Source organism: Narcine bancroftii, chromosome 12 (assembly GCF_036971445.1).
Source record: "Narcine bancroftii isolate sNarBan1 chromosome 12, sNarBan1.hap1, whole genome shotgun sequence".
NCBI classification, from domain to species: Eukaryota; Metazoa; Chordata; class Chondrichthyes; order Torpediniformes; family Narcinidae; genus Narcine; species Narcine bancroftii.
The window spans coordinates 62839221-62856836 of NC_091480.1; the positions used below are offsets into that span (position 1 = coordinate 62839221).

The 17616-nt window shown below is 42.9% G+C and overlaps 1 protein-coding gene across 2 annotated transcripts in view; it reads left to right on the forward strand.

Annotated features, from left to right (window-relative positions):
* Positions 1–1194: 1194 nt before the first annotated feature.
* Positions 1195–17616, forward strand: part of LOC138747307 (glutaminase kidney isoform, mitochondrial-like) — a 52664-nt gene continuing 36242 nt past the window's right edge. The window contains exons 1-3 of one of the 2 annotated variants that reach the window (XM_069906402.1): positions 1195–1745; positions 5912–6011; positions 14012–14133. In XM_069906402.1, the coding sequence (XP_069762503.1) occupies positions 1522–1745; positions 5912–6011; positions 14012–14133 (446 nt within the window). In that variant the 5' untranslated portion in view covers positions 1195–1521. The remainder of the gene's footprint in view (positions 1746–5911; positions 6012–14011; positions 14134–17616) is intronic. The other variant, XM_069906403.1, reaches the window with a different exon arrangement.

Here is a 17616-nt window from a genome sequence, read left to right on the forward strand (position 1 = left end):
CATCTCTCCTCTTATCATATCCAACTAACACTTTTTGTTGGTTTGGACTCTTCCCCCAGCCAGTCTTCCACCTTTCTCTCCCCACTCTTTATTCAGGCACCTGTCTGCTTTTTGCTTATACAGTGGAACCCGTTATAATGCAATAGTTTGGGTCACACTAAATCAGAGTTCATGAAAAACAGCATTTTCAAAAAAATAAAGAACACATGTACAATACCTGTATTTGCAATCATCTTTTTATTTCTTCCAATCATCATTTTATTTCTTAAAAAAGCAATCGAGTGTTTGTTGCCTGAACGCAGCAGGTCGCTGGCGGCGGGCGAAATCCAAATTGCTTCTGGGTCTCCAAGCCAACGTAGAGCAGCCTCCAGGTACTTCGGACACTTTCGGGAACCACCTCCTGTGGTTCGGGAACCGGTGCTATAGTTACATTATGGAGTCCATCAGATGCTCGGTTGTTGCCGGCAGAGTACCACTGGTGTAAATTTCAAACAGCTTCTCTGCCTCATGCTCCTCTTCATCTGTGAAGCCGTAGAATTCTTGCTCATCGTCATTATCTTCATCTTCCTTGATGGACTTTCGTGGAGCCAGACCCTTCTCCCAGCACTTTTTCCCACATAGGAGGTGATGACTGCTGATCAGCCCTTCCCACTGACGGCGACACTGACTTTCTCCAGACACTAACGCTTGAGACATCCCGTGACAGCGGGAGGTTTCTCCATTGATTTGCTGGTCAAACTTCTCGGCTTGAGCTTTGAGAGTAGGTCTGGAAATTGGAAAGTCTTCTGAGCGCGCTGGAATGAACCCCTGGTCCAGGGAGTCATCGAGGGTGACATCTTTGGCTGTCTTCAGTCTCGCCTCTTCCGCGACTTAACAAAGCGACGCGTGGAATTGATCCAGCCACGAAGTGTTGATTAAGGTCGTGTGCAACTTGGGTTTGACTTTTAGTCTTGATCGCGCCAAGTGCCTGAAGCTTATCTTTCACCGAAAAAGATTTTCGTTTTCTAACCGTGTGTTCCATTTTGGGAAAAAAAAATTCAATTCCGGAAAGGGCAAACAAAAAGGGTCCGATGGCTCATCGCGTTAAATCGGGGTTACACTGTACCTTGAAGAAGGGCTCAGGCCCGAAACGTCTTGACCTCTGACTACAATTACAGTGTCTGCAAACTTCCGGGTTTCACCCCTGGCTCATCTTTTCACAGCCGATCGACTGGAGCCAAAACCGCCCGATTTCAAGCGTGGCCAGCCAGCCTCACACACGCTAGTGCCCCGCCTTCGGGGCGATGACGGTCTTGGTTGGATGGTCGCCCTGTCAAACACCATATAATCCCAACCCCTTTTTGTGAAGTTTGCCTGCGTCGCGTGTCAACGTTGGCGTGAATTTATAGACCAGCGAAGAAACTCACAATCTGATTTAGTGAAAGAATACAGTAGAGAGCAGTGAACTAAGCAGGGAAATTAGCCTCCAAGAAGAGACGGGCGCTTACGCAGCAAAGGAAATCTGAGCAGTGATCTGTTGGAATGCATCGTTTAAAAGCACTGCCTGCGTTCACCGCGGGTGTCTGTCACTCCAGAGCCGTCAATAGTTTGGGTCAACCCAACAGTTGCATCCACTGGCTGTGGAAATGGCAACATCCTCCTGGGAGATGGGCAGCGAGTAGCAGTGGCTATGACAGTACTCCTCTCCTCAACCCTTCCCAGTCCGAAGGGAAAAAGGCGAAAGTCGGAGATACTCAGAAAGAACCGTGAGTAAAAAAAGACCCTTCACAACCCCATTCAACCGCAGGCCGCCGTGTTTCTGTGTGAAGGACCAGATTAATATTGACTCTAATCGAGATTTTAAAAAAATTGTTGACGGGTCTCATTTCCTTAATTAAGACTCTTTTTTACACTCACAATGACTTGTTAAAAATGGTGGGGGTTCTTTCCGAAGAAATTGAGCAAATTGGGTTCAATCTTGTGGTTCATAATAATTTAAAATATTTTAGTCCAGTGGTTCTCAACCATTCCCCCCCCCCCAACTCACATACCACTTTAAGTAACCCCTTACTAACCACCGAACATCTGCGACATCCTCAGCCACATATCCGATGTAAAGGGTTACTTAAAGTGGTATGAGTGGGGGGGGGGGGGGGGGATGGTTGAGAACCACTGGACTTAAGATTGATTTTAAAAAGTGATGCTTTCAACAATTATAGGCTAAAAGTGAACCATGGAGCGCTTCTTTATTGCAATACATCATTTTAGTAGTAGCGCATTATTAATAGAAATGATTTAATACGGTGATATGGAAATTACTCTACTGAAAAAAAAATTAAGAATAATTAACCACTTGGGAGTTATTTTCGCATCATTTAATTTGCAGTTTGCAGCTTTTGAGTTTCCAGGAATGTCACGTCTCTCATTGAGCATCATTTCCGCACTTTCTCCGTGGGAGAGTGTACACTGAACAGAGAGTTAAAAGTGGAAATCAATATTGGCAGGTTATCTCCAGGTAACATGCGCGACAATGAAATGCAGGATTTTGTCACTCAGGAAAAAAAAACCCAGGCCAATTAGGAGGCGGGTTGGTCTCCGAGCCCAGGAGACCACTTTTATCCTGGTCAATTCTCTTCCGATTTGTGATTTCCACCGAAGTCATCAACCGTTCTGGCTTGAAATAATCCAGAGAGTCAGTAACCTATCCCCGAGGACGATTCGTGTCTGGGGAAAGAACTACCTTTTGGTTTCTGGACTCGCTCTGGTCTTGAATTACTATTGCATCCTCCTGTTTCTCCCGGAACTATTCGAACACAAGCGATTCCCCTTATAAAGTACATTGAGGTCTACACCTCTCTAAAGTCCAGTCTTTTTAAAAAATCCATTCATGATATCCAAAATACGCTGTGAGATTCTGTTGAAGGGTAACTCATCAATTGTGAAGAGTACCATTATTTTAAAGCTTGTTCCAAAACTCCCGCGGATCTCTCAAGATCCGGAAAAGTTTTGTCATTGATTACAACCTTCAACGAGAACTCGTGTGGCTGGTCTGAGTTCCCTGGCATCACGCTCGGACATCATCAAACTGGCAAAATGCCGCGTTTTACATGAACTGGAATGACAACACGCAAATATTGGCGCACGAAACAAGTTTGCTGAACTCCACAATGCCCCGAGTTTCCGCATAACAATATTAAAGGTATGGGTTTCCTCTTTCCTCTGCTTTTTTCGCGGATGCCAACTGTTCCCGCGTATTTGGATAAATATCCATTTTCTAATGAGATTTTGGGAATGGGATTGGAAATGGCCAAGGCTGCATTCACACATACACTTGCAGCAAGAGTTATTGGGAACCCTGGATAATTTTTTATTTTCGCTAGATGGAGGACACGGAAGTCAAGCCAGCGCTCAATGCTTCAGAGCCTTGGGATTTTCCTGATTTGCTTAGTTCGGCCAGTTTGACTGCGTTCGATCCCCATTCAAAAAGTGCAAAGTGGTGGATGAGGGATGAGGAGGGGGGGGGGGGGTGATAGGTTCGCTGCTCCTGGATGCAAAATTCCCAGAGTGCGAACAGCCATGTTTCCATCAGAGAGTGACAGCTAGGACCCAGCCTCTCGATGCATCATTGGGTGGCAAGAACTGGGCAGAGCTATGGATGGAGATGACACAGATAAAACCAACCAAGCTAAGAGTTGTGTTTAACAGATACAAGTACTACTTGCATCTAACAGAGTCCACTTGTGCTGCATTTGTTCCACATCTGCTTCTGAGTCGTATGGCATTTAAACATTTTACTACGCACACCCTTAAGGCACACGAGATGGAGCTTACAATGAAAAACCTTTGTTCACTGCAGCAGAAAAAAGGATTTCAGGAAAGCCCCAGCTGTTGGATGCTTGTCAGTTAATCTTGAGCAACAAGTTTGCATCTAGTATACCAGGTGGATTCAGAGATCAACTTTCAACAACTTTGGAGGAGTCTAAGAATGGCAGCCTTCCTTCTGAAGGCTTTAAAGCAGTTAGAGGCTGTTGAAGTGTCCTCCAAGCTAGGAAGGCAATGTTTGGTTTTGAGGTTTTCCTTCATCCTCTCTCACATTCATACATGCAATCAGCATGTACAGTTGGGATTCATAATGCAAGCTCTATTGAGAAACATTTCATGGAGTCAGCGATGTTGCTTTCCCAATTATAGTTGGCACGCACAGCTGAAAGATACAGCTAGACAGCTTCAGGGCGTTCCTTTGAGCAGCTCATAGAACATGAGATGGTGCCAGAGGGGCAACAGGAACTTACTTCACAGGTAGCTGCAAGGTGCTTTTGTTCATATTCAGAAAACAAGAACATACAAAATAGGAGCAGGAGTCGGCCATCCGGCCTGTCGAGCTTACTCCGCCTTTCAATGAGATCATGGCTGATCTGATGAGAGGCTCATCTCCGCCAACTTGCCTTTTCCCCATATCCCTTAATTCCCTTACTCTGCAAAAATCTATCCAACCTTGTCTTAAATCTATTTACTGAGGTCACCTCCATTGCTTCAATGGGCAGCAAATTCCACAGATTCACCAGTTCCTCCTCATCTCCATCTTCTACCCCAAATCTTGAGGCTCTGTCCCCTCGTTCTGGTCTCCCCCACCAATGGGAACAACTTACCTACCTCTATCTGATCTATACCTTACATAATGATATGATTTTATATAATTTTATAGGAGAAAAGAGGATGAAACAGATGCACCAATCACATTTTAAACACATATATGTCTTTAGAAGATACAACAGAGAAATTTCTCATCATCTCAGTTTTAAATAGTCTACCCCCTTTTCTCAAACTGTGGCCCCTGCTCTGAGGCCTTTTAGCAGGGGAAACATCCTCCCTACATCTAGCTAATCAAGCCCTTTAAGATTAAAAAAAAATTCAATTAGATCTTTTCAACCCTAGAGAAGTCCTATCCTACACAATCTTCTCTTGCTCTGGGAAGTACATCTTTTTTTACGCAGAGACAAAAAGTGTTCAGTGTGCCAGGTGTGATCTCACCAAGCCCCTGTACAATTGAAACAAGATTTCCTTATTCCTACACAAATTCTCTTGTGATACAGACTAACATAGCATTTGCTCTCTTAATCACATGCTGCACTTCCATGATGGCCTTTAGTACAAATGCACCCACGTAACTATGAACATTAAAATGACCCAATCTATCATTTAACAAATTTTCCATTATATGCACCAAAATGTAGAACCTCATATCTTTCTATGTTATATCCCCCTAATTCATTTCATCCATTGGAAAATACTGAGTTCCTTCACTTCATTTTTCCTAGACCCTCAATTCTCCAGTATATTTGACAAGTTCTGTATGTGTTCTTCAGTGAAGACAGACACAAAGTTTAGTTTCCCTGTAATTTTTTTTATTCCCCACTACACTTCCTATATAAGGCACTTTGGGACATCCTGAGGACATGATAATGTACTTTATAAATGCAAATTCTTTCTTGCTCCCCTGGTCCAACCTCAAAATCTTTTCCAAAACTGCCTCCAACTATTTGCTCAATTTTTCCAATAGTGCTCAGCACCTTTCTGTATGGAGCATCTTGGAATATTTAGAAGTGCTAATAAATGTTCCTTGCTGTTTTTGCAACTTGATTTGAATGGCGAGCGTGGTAACGTAAAGTTGTTTAGTTCATTATTTTAAGACAATATTAAAACAAGCATGCTACCAAAGGAAATTAAACCATGATCATAAAATGTCCAGCCTGATATTGTTGATGGATAGCATGGATGGTGGCCTGCTATGCAGTTTGCAGATAAGCATTCAAGCTTCTACATGATGCTGCTGGTCAGATCTAGTTGACTCCCAATCAGATCAGCTTCAGTATGGATCTTTGTTAAAAAATATGATACATTTGTCACAGTTACTACACTTGTTTATCCCCAGGAGGAAGCACAAACCGGGCTTGATGCCAGGACTAGAGGATATGCTTTTCTACACAATCACCGAGGGACAGGAGCAGATTCCGATCCCCAAGTTTATCAGTGTAAGCAAATGCACATCCAGGGCCTATCCTCCTCACACAAAACCATACCATGTGTCCTGTTCTCCTGCGTTACGTTGCTTATGTCTAATCCAGTGGTTCTCAACCTCTTTTCCAACTCACATACCACCTGAAGTAATCCCTTACTAACGACTGAGCGCCTATGGCATAGGTGCTCTGTGGTTAGTAAGGGATTATCTCAAGAGGTATATGAGTGGAAAGAAAAAAGGTTGAGAAACACTGGTCATAACCTTTAGCACACAGCTTTGACTGCAAGATTCATATTCATCGTACTTATTCAGATCGCAATTCCTTCCATGAAATGCCATATTTTGGTTAAAAATGAACAAATGTCCCCCTGGGTATCATCAACACAGGCGCAATATGCAACTTATAATGCTCCAAGGACCATTCCAATTTTGATCTTGTCAATTATGAGATATTTTTTGAAAGTTTCTTTCATTTTGAAATCTCTTTACTGTCTGCTGTCTTTCCCCACCGACTTAAGATTCCTTGGATCATTCTTCCCAGCATGAAGGAATCTATCTTAAATTCTTATTGCGGCTGCCTTGCAATACAACGCACTGATGCTCCGATAAGCTGCGACAAAGGCTGGGCAGATTCAGTACTGGCTTTGCTGCATTTCGAAAGTGTTTCATGTTGTAGAGTTTGTTGGGGAAAATGGGAATTGAGGATTTAGAGGGGAGAAAGATGGGAAGAATAAAAAGTGGAATTAATATAGGATTAATGTAAAATGTGTGATTAATGGACAGTGAAATCTCGAAGAGCTGAAGGGTTGGTTTCCATGCTGATCTCTCTATGATTTTGTTTTGCGAGTGAAAGTGTTGGAGTGAAAAATGCTAAACCAAGAATGGAGTTTTGTGGACAAGGTGTGAGGGGATATTTGAAAAACATTCTGATCTTTAGGACGGCATGGCTAGCGTAGTGGTCAGTGCAGTGCTATTACAGCGCCAGTGACCCAGGCTTGAAACTGACACTGTCTGTGAGAAGTTTGTATGTTCACCCCATGTTTGTGTGGGTTTCCTCCGGGTGCTCCATTTCCCTCTCGTGTTCCAAAAATGTACAGGGTTAGTTGGTTAAATTGTCACATGGGTGGGTTGGCCCTGTTACCGTGCTGTATCTCTAAATTAAATTCAATGACTGTGTAAAGGTTTAGTTAGTACAGCAGCTCAGAGAATAACCATCCTTTGTCTGTCTATTGTACTTTACAATGGAAATTGTATGTGTTGTTATGGAACTGATGTATGGATCCATATGAATCTAGAATTTCCATTAGTATAAGCTGATCTACTCCTGGGAACATTTTTTTAAATTATAAAATTTATTTTATTTTATCTAGTCACATAGAAAGTTCATGCAAATGCACAATTTCAGGCAACTTGTTTCCAACCAATACACTGTACTGTGTACAAAGAACAACAAAAAATATAGACTGTCTCTTCATACAGGGTGTGGGGGGGAAAGTTTGCATGTGGGGAGAGATATAGCTATCTGGATTCCCAGAGACTTGACTCCATTAAAGGCTGAGAATGCATACAAACAGTTCTTGCCATGTAGTCTGGAAACAGTCAGGAGTCACCTTGCTCCTTCACTTACAGAATGATATTTTATACTTTCTGTTTTCCCCTCTGATTTTTCTCTGTTCCTCCTCTCCCAAATCCGCTAACTTTTGCATTGAGTATACGATGGTCTTATGGGGGTGGCCAACCATTTAATTTTAAATTTAGACATACAGCATGGTGACAGGCCATTTCAGCCCACGTCCATGCTGGCCAATTAATCTACACCCCCCGGTATGTACTCATGGGCAGAAATGACCTGTTACTGTGCAGTATGTCTAAATTAAAAATTAAAAGGTTGGCCACCTGTATCTTAAGGTTTTGTGGAGTAATTCATAGCTCCAATGACCCAGGTTCAATCCTGGTTCCAGCACTGTCTGTGTCGAGTTTGCATGTTTTCCTTTGACTCCAGTTTCCTCCCACAACCCAAAGACATGCAGATTGATGGGTTAAATGACCACTGTAAATTGCCCCTAGTGACTAGGTGAGTGGTAGTACTCATGACACTGAATGTCCATTTGATGACACTAAATTGAGTAGAACAGCAAATTGTGCAGAGGATACGGAGAGTCTGCAAAGGGATACAGACAGGTTAAGTGAGTGGGCAAAGGTCTCGCAGATGGAGTCCAATGTTGGCAAATGTGAGGAAGGAAAGATAGAAGATGAGATGATTATTTAAATGGTAAGTGATTGCAGCAGCTGCCATGTGGAAGGACCTGGGAGGGTTTGTGCATGAATCACAAAAGATTGGTTTGCAGGTGCAGCAGGCGATCAGGAAGGCGAATGGAACATTGGCCATCATTGCTGGAGGGATGAGATTTAGGAGCAGGGAGGTTCTACTGTAACTGTACAAGGTCCTGGTGAGCCCGCATCTGGAAACTGCACGTAGTTCTGGTCTCCTTACTTGAGGAAGGATAGACTGGATTTGGAGACGGTGCAGAGGGGGTTCACCAGGTTGATTCAAGAGATGAAGAGGTTAGCCTAGTGGTTCTCAACCTTTTTCTTTCCACTCTCATCCCACTTTAAGTATTCCATTTAGTAAGGGATTGCTTAAGGTGATATGTGAGTGGGAAGGGAAGGTTGAGAATCACTGCTCTAGACCCAATTGTTACTGAAATATTTTGCTTGTGAGAAAAATTGTCCTTTGGAGTTATGAAACTCCTTTGGAGTTATGAAACTATGCACATACAAGTCAATTAGGTATGATTAAAAACAGTGGTTTTCAAACTTTTTCTTCCCACTCACATCCCACTTTAAGCAACCCCTTACTAATCACAGAGCACCGATGGCATAGGGAGTACTTAAAGTGGGATGTAAGTGAAAAGAAAAAGATTGAGAACCATTGGGTTAGCCTGTGAGGAGAGATTGAGGCATGTGGGACTGTACTCACTGGAATTTAGAAGAATAAGATGGGATCTTATAGAAACATATAACATTATGAAAGCCATAGATCAGATAGAGGAAGGTAAGTTGTTCCCATTGGTGGGGGAGACCAGAACTTGGGGACATAGCCTTAAGATCCAGGGGAGTAGATTTAGAACGGAGATGAGGAGGAACTGCTTTTCCCGGGGGTGGGGGGGGTGGGGGGAAGAATCTGTGGAATTCACTGCCCATTGAAGCAGTGGAGGCAACCTCAGTAAATATATTTAAGACAAGGTTGGATAGATTTTTACAGAGTGGGGGAATTAAGGGATATGGGGAAAAGGCAGGTCGGTGGAGATGAGTGAAACACAAAAGTCTGCAGACACAGTGATTGCAGTAAAAATTCACTAAAATACTGGAGGAACTCAGCCGGTCTTTTCAGCATCCATAAAAAGCAAAGATATATTGCTGATATTTCAGGCCTGAGCCCTTTTTAAGGATTAAGCCAGAAGCAGGAAATCTCAGAAAGTCTCAGAATTCAGACAGTGTGGGCTTGGAGAGGAATCCAGACTGACAAAGGGTGTTAATTGGATATGATAAGGGATAAGGTAAGAATTAATCATGTTTGTGTGAAAGGTGACGGAAGGGACAGATAGAGCTGGGGGAAGGCAATGGGTGGGGGCTGGGGTTGATTTAACAAAAGCCAGAGAAGTTGATATTAATGCTATCAGTTTGGAGGGTGCCCATTCAGAGGATGAGGTGTCGTTCCTCCAATTTACAGGTGGTCTCAGGCTGGCAGTACATGAAACCATGGATAAACATATCAACAAGGAAATGGGATGGGGAATTGAAATGGGTGGCCACTGGGAGATTCACACTATTGCGGCGGACAGAGCCGAGGTGCTCCACAAAGCAATCTCCCCGTTTGTGTCCAGTCTCTTCGATGTAGAGGAGACCACAGTGGGAGCGCTGGATGCAGTCAATAACCCCTGCAGATTCGCAGGTGAAATGTTGCTTCACTTGGAAGGACTGTTTGGGGCCCCAAATGGTGGTGGTGGGGGAGGGGGGGGAGGTGTGGGCGCAGGTGGAACATCTCCTGCGGTCACAGGGGTAGGTTCCAAGGGAAAAAAAAAAGGAGTGGACAGGAAGTCATGGAGGGAGTGGTTCCTGCGGAAGGCAGAGAGAGGAGGAGAGGGGAAGATGTGTCTAGTGGTGGGTTCACGTATTAGGTGGTAGAAATGGTGGAGGAGGATCTATTGGATGCAGAGGCTGGTGAGGTGGTAGGTGAGGACAAAGGGAATCCTATCATTGTTGGGTGTGGGTGCGGAGGGGGCCAGGGCAGATGTGCGGGTAATGGAGGATATGCAGGTGAGTGTCGAGTTGGTGGTGGTAGAGGGAAAGCCATGTTGTTTGAAGAAGGAGGTCATCCCTGATGATCTGGAATGGAAGTCCTCATCCTGGGTGCAGATGCAACAGAGACAGAGGAATTGAGAGAATGGAATGGAATCCTTACCGGGCACAGGATGGGAAGACATGTAGTCGAGGTAGCTGTGGGACTGGGTGGGTTTGTGGAAGTTGTCTGTCAAAAATTTGTCTCCCAAGGTGGAGGCATGGAGATTGAGGTAAGGGAGAGTGTTGCTTGAGATGGAGCAAATGAATTTGAGGTCGGGGTAGAAATTGGCAGCAAAGTTCATGAAGTCAATGAGATCATATGGCTCCATGAAGCAGCAACAAAGTAGTCATTGATATAGTGGAGGAAGAGTTGAGGGGCCTTGCCTGTGTAGGCTTGTGCATGGATTGTTCCACATAGCCAACAAAAAGGCTGGCATAGCTGGACCCATGCGGGTACCCATGGCCACCCCTTTAACCTGGAGAAAGTGGGATAGGTCAAAGGAGAAATTATTGAGGGTGAGGACAAGTTCTACCAGCTGGAGAAGGGTGGTGGTGGAGGGGGATTAGTTGGGTCTATTGTTCAGATAGGAGATGGCCGATTCCTGCTCCTAGTTCTTGTGTTTATAAATTACTTTGGTGTGGGATAAAGGGCCATCTATTCCAGTTTTCTGTTTGCAGCAATGATAGACAGCATTGCAAGTGGTTAAATGGAAACATTTAGATACAAAGAGATACTAATAATTTGAACAGATAAAATTGTGGCAATATGATATCAAGATGAAAAAAAATCTGAGGGAAAATAACATAAGAGTTCCTTCTAAATGGTAAAAAGCCTAAATGAGAAGGGTCAGAAAGAGGTGAAGACAAATCATTAAAATGTCAAGGACAGGTGCACAAAATAATCAAAAAGGCGAATGGAATGTTAGTCTTTCTAGAAAACAGGAGTACAAGAGATTAGAAGTTATGCTGCAATGTGGCAAAGCCCTAGTTAGACGTTGTCTGGACCCTTAACAAATTTTGACACCTTGAAAGAATGTATTGACCTTGAAGGTCTTCTTTGGCTTGGCTTCGCGGACGAAGATTTATGGAGGGGGGTAAAAAGTCCACGTCAGCTGCAGGCTCGTTTGTGGCTGACAAGTCCGATGCGGGACAGGCAGACACGATTGCAGCGGTTGCAAGGGAAAATTGGTTGGTTGGGGTTGGGTGTTGGGTTTTTCCTCCTTTGCCTTTTGTCAGTGAGGTGGGCTCTGCGGTCTTCTTCAAAGGAGGTTGCTGCCCGCCAAACTGTGAGGCACCAAGATGCACGGTTTGAGGCGTTATCAGCCCACTGGCGGTGGTCAATGTGGCAGGCACCAAGAGATTTCTTTAGGCAGTCCTTGTACCTTTTCTTTGGTGCACCTCTGTCACGGTGGCCGGTGGAGAGCTCGCCATATAACACGATCTTGGGAAGGCGATGGTCCTCCATTCTGGAGACGTGACCCATCCAGCGCAGCTGGATCTTCAGCAGCGTGGACTCGATGCTGTCGACCTCTGCCATCTCGAGTACTTCGACGTTAGGGGTGTAAGCGCTCCAATGGATGTTGAGGATGGAGCGGAGACAACGCTGGTGGAAGCGTTCTAGGAGCCGTAGGTGGTGCCGGTAGAGGACCCATGATTCGGAGCCGAACAGGAGTGTGGGTATGACAACGGCTCTGTATACGCTTATCTTTGTGAGGTTTTTCAGTTGGTTGTTTTTCCAGACTCTTTTGTGTAGTCTTCCAAAGGCACTATTTGCCTTGGCGAGTCTGTTGTCTATCTCATTGTCGATCCTTGCATCTGATGAAATGGTGCAGCCGAGATAGGTAAACTGGTTGACCGTTTTGAGTTTTGTGTGCCCGATGGAGATGTGGGGGGGCTGGTAGTCATGGTGGGGAGCTGGCTGATGGAGGACCTCCGTTTTCTTCAGGCTGACTTCCAGGCCAAACATTTGGACCTTGAAGGTAATGAGGTACAGAACTACCAGGATCATATATGAATTCTAAGGGTTAAATTACAAGCAAGACTGCACAAACTAGAGCTATAGTCCCTGGAGGGTTAAGTTGAAAGGCAATTTGATGAAGTTTTCAAGATTTATAGGGAAAAGTGGGCAAATGGAGAGACATGGTTTCAATAAAAATAAACAAAAATCTATAGATCCTGTACATCAGAAATAAAAATAGAAAATGCTGGACACACTCAGCAGGTCAGGCAGCATCTATAAAGAAAAAGAGAGTCAGAGACCCTTTGTAAGAAATAGTTTCAGCCATTAGGGGGTCAGTGTATAAAAGTTGCAGCCAGGGCTTTAGAAATGAAGTGTTAAGTTAGAAGAAAACACGTTGTGGTAGAAATTTAGAATTTTTCTTTTCTGCACGTGACAATCAATTTTTAATTCCAAGTTTAATGGATTTTTGATGACCAAATGTTTTGAGGGATGTAGTGGGTTGAAGGAGTTAGGTCACGCATACTAAATAAAAAACTGTTCCTAATAATAACCCAATCAAAACTAGGGGAACACACGAATTGGGAAGTCTCATTAAATATTAAGAGCTCTCAAGCGCACCCTCCCAATTTGCAGCGACCAAGGTTCCGAGGGTTGTGGTTGTTCGGTTTAAAGACTGGAAATCCCATTGAGTGGCAGATGGGCTTTTTATTTGAACTAATTTATTTAAACACAGATAAGAAGCAGGAGCGCAGCTGAAAGCCAACAGTGAACAAACACTTTCAGTTTGCAAACAATCATTTTGACACTTAATAGAGTGGATGCACTAATCTGTTTTTGTTTTCCAAAGAGAAGTCCAAACACCCAAACTGTGGGTTTGGACCTCGGTTCACCATCTATGAGGTTGAGGAGGAAAGGGAGAGTCAATCACCATACATGTTTTAATGGAGAATTTGCATGTTATCTCCCTGTGTATTACTGAGGCTATTTGTTGTAATTGTGTGAATCCAAATTACATTAGTGCCCATCAGAGAGAGATTCAAAAGTGGCAAGCACTTGCTTATACCACAGGGTACCAACTACGTAAAGAACCTGACCCAAGTGACCACTTTCTTTAACATGAACCAAATCAAAGAACATCAGTGACTTGAGTCTCATTAAAGGATCCAAATCTGAAACACTGACTGACCATCTCTCTCCATGGACACTGCTTGACCCATGGAGTCCCTCCAGCTTCTCACTGTTCATTCAAGATCCAGCATCTGCAGTTGATGTGTTGATCAGAAACACTGTGGAAAATTCATGGTCAAGCCCCCATCCTGCTCTTCTCCAATGCTTATTAGTATAAAGAAGCCATTGGATAGTCAAGAGAAATGGACACTTGTATGACAAATATAGCAACCCTTTTGCTAATCTAAACTAAATGTAGTCTGGCAATTGATGCAAATCTACATCATTCAAAATAATGTTAGAGAATGGGGTTATAACTCAGTCTGCTTTTCAACTTTGAAATTAATATGACTGTTCCTTTATACTATGGTTAACAAGTATCAGGTAGCAATGAGTTTGTTTTGTTGGTCTCTATCGTAGCTTATTTTATAAACTATATCAATTTATCATTTAGCATTTTTTTTCTTGTGTTAGGACATCCAGTAGATTTTCATGTTATTTGATTCAAATCTTTTCTCATGTGTGCTTTATTTTAAATGCAGGCATTGAAATCTACAGGACTCCTGACCTCTGACCCCCGGCTGAAATATTGCATGGATCTCCTGCGTCAGACAGTCCAGAGTTCCTCAAGTAGTGTCACGCTGGACAGACATCTCTTCAAGAAGTACTCATTATCATTCTTTCATCAAAACTTATTTTGAAAACAAAGCTTTCTTCTCTTCTTACTTGATGGGTCTTACAAATTGGTTTTATGTTGATAGTCCGAATCAGACACTTTCATGAACGGATCCTGAGCTTTTGAAATATTTCTTGTTACACCTCAGGTGTCAAAAAAAAAGTATGAACAATAAAACAACTTTAATTACTTAAATATCATAATCATGATAAAATGTGGCCAAGCACCTCCACTGATCTTGGGAAAGGTGTGCAGAGATCAGCAATGAAGGGCAAGGTGTGCAGAGATGAGCAATGAAGGGCAAGGTGTGCAGAGATGAGCAATGAAGGGCAAGGTGTGCAGAGATGAGCAATTAAGGGAAAGGTGTACATAGATCAGCAATTAAGGGAAAGGTGTGCAGAGATGAGCAATTAAGGGAAAGGTGTGCAGAGATCAGCAATTAAGGGTCTGCTCTAGTAGCTTCCACTGGTAACTTGAGATCCATTAAACCATCCATTTTATTTCTAAAACGAATGGTATTCCCTTCTTTTCACGCTCTACCCCACTGATGAACTTATACAGGCTTCACCATGGAGAGAAATATAAATTTAGCAAATTGACATTTATGGCTACTTTTCTAAAGTAACAACATATTCTGAGATACAGGTTGGGAAAGACAATAAAATTATTAAAACGCAAACCAAAAGAAATGTGATATTCACATGAAATGCATGGCTACGTCAACCAAAAACAGACTAGAGCTGCCAGAGAATTGTTTGTCTCAGCAAATTCAGGTATGGAGATTGTTTAAAATCTTAAATTGGGAAAAAATAAATAGCTCCAAACATTAAAGGAAGTGGAGAACATTTTCTGGGATTGCAGGCTTGTTGGTATGGCAGCTATGTTAACCACTGCAGGCTGCATTCTCATTTAATGGGTGAAATCTAAAGATAGTTATGCTAGATTGCATCAGATTGTAAGGTTCTTGCCAACACTGTGCTATTGGCTAGCTCAACACAAGTGTGACCCAAGTCAAGGGCAGCGTGGAATGCCATTTAATGGGAATGCATTTGTGGACAGGAATACATTCAATGCAAATGGCTCCCTGAAACACCTTACTGACTTGGTCACCATTTAGTGCAAAACTGAACTGTAGTCTTGAAAATTTAAAGGTGTCAGCTTATTTAGCTAGTATTAGCCATGTACCCTGGGTCTTAGAATTAGCAATGGTGTTACTATTGAATGCCCTCTTGTTAAAAATGCTCAGTGCCGAGCAAATATGGTGTATAAAAGCAGCCGGGGTTTGAATCCAGTGCTGTCTGTAAGGAGTTTGTATGTTTTCCCCGTGGATTTTCTTTGGGGGTTCAGGTTTCCTCCCATTGTTTGAAACATACTGGGGGGTTGTAGGTTAATTGGGTGTAACTGGGCGGCATGGACTGGTGAGCCAAAAGGGCCTGTTATCGTGGTGCATGTCTCCATTGAAATTTAAAATTTAAACATCACTTGCCACTCATCAGACCATGCCTGATTGTGGCCTAGCTGTTGCTGCATGAAGATGTGGACAATGTCATTTGCTGAGGAGTTGCAAATCACCAGCAAACATCTCCACTTCTGGCCTTAGTGAGTAGGCTATTGGCGAGCAATGCTGTTCGGTGATGGTGTCAACACCTCCAGTCACTCTAATAACAGGGTTGTTATTTCCTTTTTAATGGTTCCTTTTATTGTCAGGTTGGACCTCTAGCTTTCTATGGAAGGGACACTCCTGGACAATTTTTCACATTGTCAGGGAGATGGAACCATAGAACACTACAGAATGGAAACAGGCCCCTTTGTTCTTCTAGTCTGTGCCCTGAACCATTTTTTTTTCTGCCTAGTCCCACTGACCTGCACCCAGTCCATATTCCTCCATACCCCTCCCAACCATGTCCAAATTCCTCTTGTGTTAAAATTGAACCCACATTCATGACCTCAGCTGGCAGCTCATTCCATACTCCCACCACTTTCTGTGTGAAGAAGTTCCCCCTAAACTATTCCCCTTTCACTCTTAGCCCATGTCCTCTGGTTTATATCTCACCTACCCTCAGTGGAAAAAGCCTATCTACATTTACTCTGTCTATCCCCCTCATAATTTTGCATACCTTGAGCAAATCTCCCCTCATTCTCTATGCTTCAGGGAATAAAGCCCTAACCTGTTTAATCTTTCCCTGTAACTCAGTCCCTGAAATCCAGACAACATCCCAGTAAATCTTCTCTGCCTTCTTTCTATCTTATTGATATCTTTCCTGTAGTTAGGTGACCAAAACTGTGCACAATACTCCAAATTTGGCCTCACCAATGTCTTATACAACTTTAACATAACATCCCAATTCCTGTACTCAGTACTTTGATTTATGAAGGCCTGTATGTCAAAAGCTCTCTTTACAACCCTATCCACCTGTGACGCCACTTTCAGGGAATTATGTATTTGTATTTTCAGATTACTCTGTTCTACCACACTCCTCAGTGCCCGACCATTTACTGTGTAGGTCTTTCCTTGGTTTGACCTTCCAAAATGCAACAACTCACACTTGTCTGCATTAAATTCGATCTGACAATTTACAGTCCATTTTTCCAGTTGGTTCAGATCCCTCTGCAAGCTTTGAACCCTTCTTCACTGTCCACAATGCCTTCAATCTTAGTGTTGTTTGCAAACTTACTGATCTAATTTACCACATTATTAGCCAGATCATTGGTATAGATGACAAACAACAATATGCCAATGTTGTAGCTCTGTTGGGACAGTCTAGTTAGATATGTGGCTGGTTCTGAAAGGCAAGTCTTCAGAATGACAGCAGTGATTTTGTGTGATCCAAAATCAGGTGCCAGATTGCTCAGACGTTACATAAGGCAACTGTGTGGTGTGACGTTGAAGTGCCAGACGGGACATAGATTACCCTGACCAAGCATTTTCCTGTGCTTTCTGCTGTCAGAAAGGTCATAAACCATTTCGTTGTAATGTGTGGATATTTAAAGACACAAGTTTATATTTACTCAGTGCAGTATATGTCAAAATTGGAATCAAATCCTGTTTGAAGGAGAGTCGGCTTCTTGTAAGAGCAAACAGAATTAACTAGCAAATAAAAATGGCTCTTTACACTATTCATAAAAACATATTATCCTTTGATTTGCTTTGAGTTAAATTACATACAGTACATTCGTTCCTTTAAATATACTCAGTCCTTTTAACGGAAGAATTTACTTCAGAGATCAATACAAATTTTCTCCTTGCTTTTCTGCCAAAATACAGCAAGATATAAATAATTGATTGGAGCTTAGATAGTTGAATTGAATGCCCCCCAAAATTATCCTCGAGTTTCCAGCAATAGCAAGATATAGGCTGATCCATCCTCACACTCAGCCCCACTCTCCGGCTTTCTCCCCCCTAACCCTCAATCCTCTGATGAATCAAATATCTGTCAATCTCTGCCTTAAGTACATCCAATGACCTCACTT